This window comes from Rhinoraja longicauda, chromosome 39 (genome assembly GCF_053455715.1).
Source record: "Rhinoraja longicauda isolate Sanriku21f chromosome 39, sRhiLon1.1, whole genome shotgun sequence".
Lineage (NCBI taxonomy): Eukaryota > Metazoa > Chordata > Chondrichthyes > Rajiformes > Arhynchobatidae > Rhinoraja > Rhinoraja longicauda.
Genome location: NC_135991.1, coordinates 3,818,085 through 3,822,420, shown reverse-complemented (window position 1 = coordinate 3,822,420; position 4,336 = coordinate 3,818,085). Strand labels below are relative to the sequence as shown.

General features: G+C 52.3%; 1 protein-coding gene across 1 annotated transcript; it reads left to right on the top strand.

The window, feature by feature from the left end:
• The first annotated feature begins 215 nt into the window (after positions 1–215).
• LOC144611049 (tubulin alpha-1B chain-like) lies at positions 216–3,939 on the top strand. The gene is made up of 4 exons (XM_078430137.1): positions 216–432; positions 878–1,026; positions 2,345–3,025; positions 3,643–3,939. The coding sequence occupies exons 1-4, from the start codon at positions 312–314 to the stop codon at positions 3,937–3,939; spliced, it is 1,248 nt and encodes a 415-aa protein (XP_078286263.1). The 5' UTR covers positions 216–311.
• The last annotated feature ends 397 nt before the right edge of the window (positions 3,940–4,336 follow it).

Here is a 4,336-nt window from a genome sequence, read left to right as displayed (position 1 = left end):
GGGGGAGGGGGGGGGTGGCGGGGGGGGGGGGGCGGTATCTCCTGGCTCGGAATATGGGAACGCATGGAGCCGAAAGAAGGAATGGGTGGGACGCGTCTGACAGTAATCCGAAGTCTTTACGCCCCCTTCCAACTCGGTCCGTATCTCGCAATGCGACTTTGTCAGTACTCGTTCCTCACCCTTCGTGTTCGTGTTCTCCCCGCCTCCAGCGCGAGTGCATTTCCGTTCACATCGGCCAGGCCGGGTGCCAGATCGGCAACGCTTGCTGGGAGCTGTATTGCCTGGAGCACGGGATCCAGCCGGATGGACAGATGCCCAGCGACAAGACCATCGGAGCCGGCGACGATTCCTTCACCACCTTCTTCAACGAGACGGGGGCGGGCAAGCATGTACCGAGGGCCGTATTCATCGACCTGGAACCCACGGTGATAGGTAATTAAGCATGGCGGGCGAGTGCTCATATGTCCGGTATCAAAACCTCTCGGCGTGGTTTGGTTTAGTTTAGTTTATAGATGCAGCATGGAAACAGGCCCTTCGGCCCACCGGGTCCGCGCCGACCACATATCCCCGCACTTTAACACTATCCTGCACTCACTAGGGACATTTTTTACATTTACCAAGCCAATTAACCTACAAACCTCTACGTCTTTGGAGTGTGCGAGGAAACCGAAGATCTCGAGAAAACTCACGCACATCACGGCGAGAACGTACAAACTCCGAACAGACAGCACCCGTTGTCGGGATCGCACACGGGTCTCCGGCGCTGCATCCGCTGTAAGGCAGCAACTCTACCACTGCGCCACCGTGACCGCCCAAAAGTTAGGAGGGGCGTATGTAGCGCTTGTTAATTCTCCGCACTTTGTTCCCTCTCCTGAAGATGAGGTGCGGACCGGCACCTACCGGCAGCTCTTCCATCCCGAGCAGCTTATCACTGGCAAGGAGGATGCGGCAAACAACTACGCCCGGGGCCACTGCTCTGTCGGCAAGGAGATCGTGGACTTAGTCTTGGATCGCCTCAGGAAGGTGGTAAGTGGACTTGCAGTAGAGCATCCAACAATTTCTCCGTCTCAACCGTACACCAGGGAGCGTGTTTCAGTCCCAATAGCAAGCCGAAAACATTCGTGTACCGATTGTATATAAAAGTTATGCCGTGATAGCTGAAATTCCCACCTTGGGAAGAAAATATACTGACTGTCTACCCCATCTATTCGTCCAATTTATGGACAGGTTTCCCATAAAAAAACCGATGCTCCGATAAAAAGTACAACAGCTAACAACCTCCCTAAGTAGCGAGTACCCTCAAGTAAAGGCAACATTCGGCAAAACTTGTTCCAACCTTCCACATATTGGCTGTAATGGGGCGACCAGAAATGGACATAATCCTCCAAAGTGCGCGCTAACCAAAGTTTTATAATTTCTTTACGCCGCCACCTGGATCGGAGGGGCACCAATAATTTACTCACTGTAGTTATCCCACCAACAGGGGGGCAGACAAGGAACGCTGTCAGTAAGTTCATTGACAGTTCTACGGTCACGTCTGCCTCCTTAACGCGAATTGCTATACTTTGATCGGTGCATCAGCGAACACTCATTGTATAGCGCGGGAAAATTGGTTATGTCGCGAGTATTCCCATCGAACTCGGAATATCCCTCATTTCATCTGAGCGGGCACGGGTCGCGGATTCTAAGGAGTTGGTAAGAATGAGACACATTTTCTGGAGTTTTTTGCAACTGCCTTGAAATAGTTCCACCGTCCAACCTGTCATCTCTTCCCCTGTCTAGCTCCACATCTGGACTCTGCTGTCAGTCATGATATTACAGTAGAGGACGATTTGTCACATCCTCACTGATTTTGTTTTGATGGTCTGAGAGTCGATGATTGAATTGTAGCGCGGAGTACTGATTTCAAGCTACACGTGTTTGGAGACGAGCTTGATTGGGATAATGGTAAAGAATGTAAGGTACGTCGACGAAGACAGGACTGGCGTTGGTGGCATTCTGACCCAGTTAATGACGAAGTTAAGGCAAGGCTCCCTTGCTGAGTGTCGTCAGTTCCCGAATACATTTACGACTTTCGAAATAAATTGAGACCCAAACGTGGTTTAACAATGAGACCATTAATGACATGTGTACACATCACGGGGATAGCGGGCAACTGCATACATTCCGTAATTGCCCAGAATACCAGCTTGTTCGGCAAGTACGCGTTGGTCGAAGTGCACAAATGGACAATCTCGCAGTGCGCTCCAGTGCCGTCCTCGTTCCCAGTGAGAGTGGTAGCTTGGTAGTTCAGTAACATCATATCCGATGTTCTATTCATAATTTCCTCTTACCTGCTCTCCAGGCGGACCAGTGCACCGGACTCCAGGGGTTCCTGATCTTCCACAGTTTCGGCGGCGGCACCGGCTCGGGCTTCACCTCTCTCCTTATGGAGAGAATGTCCGTCGACTACGGTAAGAAATCCAAGCTGGAGTTTGCCGTCTATCCTGCGCCACAGATCTCTACCGCCGTGGTCGAGCCGTACAACTCGGTGCTGGTCACCCACTGCACCCTGGAGCACTCCGACTGCGCCTTCATGGTGGACAACGAGGCACTTTACGACGTGTGTCGGCGGAACCTGGACATCGAACGGCCCACCTACACCAACCTCAACCGCCTCATTGCGCAGATCGTGTCGTCCATCACCGCCTCTCTGCGCTTCGACGGCGCCCTCAACGTGGACCTGACTGAGTTCCAAACCAACCTGGTCCCCTACCCGCGCATCCACTTCCCGCTCGCCACTTACGCGCCCCTCGTCTCGGCCGAGAAGGCTTTCCACGAGCAACTTTCTGTGGCCGAAATCACCAACTCCTGCTTCGAGCCGGCCAACCAGATGGTGAAGTGCGACCCGCGCCAGGGCAAGTACATGGCGTGTTGCATGCTGTACCGCGGGGACGTGGTGCCCAAGGACGTCAACGCCGCCATCGCCACCATCAAGAGCAAGCGCTCCATCCAGTTCGTGGACTGGTGCCCGACCGGGTTCAAGGTAAGTGTAGCGGTTGAGACAAAACCAGGTGTTCCCGGGGGAGGAGGGGAGGGGAGGGGGGGGGGGTGTTTATCTTCTAACCGATAACCCAGATGAACGATTCATCTAGGAATGATGAGCATAACTCAGTGTATCATGCACAGTAACTGAACAAGGACCTCCTCCAGTACCCCACTGTGCGCTCGCTAATCAGCATCCCAATCCATCCTCATCCCAGCAAAACAGCCAATTGAGAAATCCCTTGGGAATGTCCCTCCTGAGTCCAAACTTCTCAAGAGGGGTCCTGTCTTGAAGGCGCAAGGGGTGGATTGGATTTCTAGATTTTTTTGTACTTCAGCTGTATTGCTCAAATAGGCCGGAAGTTCTCGCCTCGACGAGCAATCGGCGAGGAAGTATACTCCAGGAAACATTGAGCATCTGAGAGGGGAGGATGTGAAGACTTGGGATAATCACTTAATTGCCTCGTTCCCCTTTACAGCGCCCTCGCCCTGGAAACAGAGGCTTTACAATTCATCCAGAGCATGGGGTTTACACGGCGAATGGGCTGGGACTAGCTCGCATGTTGACAGGGGTCGAGGAATTGAAATCCAATGTCTGCACTTTCACTACCCCCGCAGGTGGGCATCAACTACCAGCCCCCGACGGTGGTGCCGGGGGGCGACCTGGCCAAGGTACAACGCGCCCTCTGCATGCTCAGCAACACCACCGCAATCGCCATGGCCTGGTCCCGCCTGGACCTCAAATTCGACAAGATGTACGCCAAGCGGGCATTTGTCCACTGGTACGTAGGAGAGGGGCTGGAGGAAGGGGAGTTCCAAGACGCGCGGGAGGACATGGCGTCGCTGGAGAAGGACTATCAAGAAGTGGCCCTGGATTCCACCGATCTCGAAAGAGAAGCGGAGGGAGAAGAATAAGCGATATTATTTAAAGTCAAATGTAAGCTTTATGTCAGAGAATATTTCGCATTTAAATGACTTAAGAATATACTCCCCATTATAATCATAAAAATAAATTAATTTGAAAACGATTTTCAAGTCTAGTCCAGGTTATTGGCATCTGCACAAGCAAGACAAAGTACAGATTCAGTGAAAATCCTGCTCATCTGTGGAATTCTCTGCCTCAGAAGGCAGTGGAGGCCAATTCTCTGAATGTATTCAAGAGAGAGCTAGATAGAGCTCTTAATGATAGCGGAGTCAGGGGGTACGGGGAGAAGGCAGGAACAGGGGTACTGATTGAGAATGATCAGCAATGATCACATTGATTGGTGGTGCTGGCACGAAATGCCAAATGGCCTACTCCTGCACCTATTCT

Bases quoted from the DNA above. Each gene is read 5' to 3' on its own strand.
- LOC144611049 (XM_078430137.1), top strand. From the start codon at position 312: ATGCCCAGCGACAAGACCATCGGAGCCGGCGACGATTCCTTCACCACC. The intron at 433-877 runs GTAATTAAGCAT...CCTCTCCTGAAG, and splicing joins CCTGGAACCCACGGTGATAG to ATGAGGTGCGGACCGGCACC. The intron at 3,026-3,642 runs GTAAGTGTAGCG...CTACCCCCGCAG, and splicing joins GGTGCCCGACCGGGTTCAAG to GTGGGCATCAACTACCAGCC.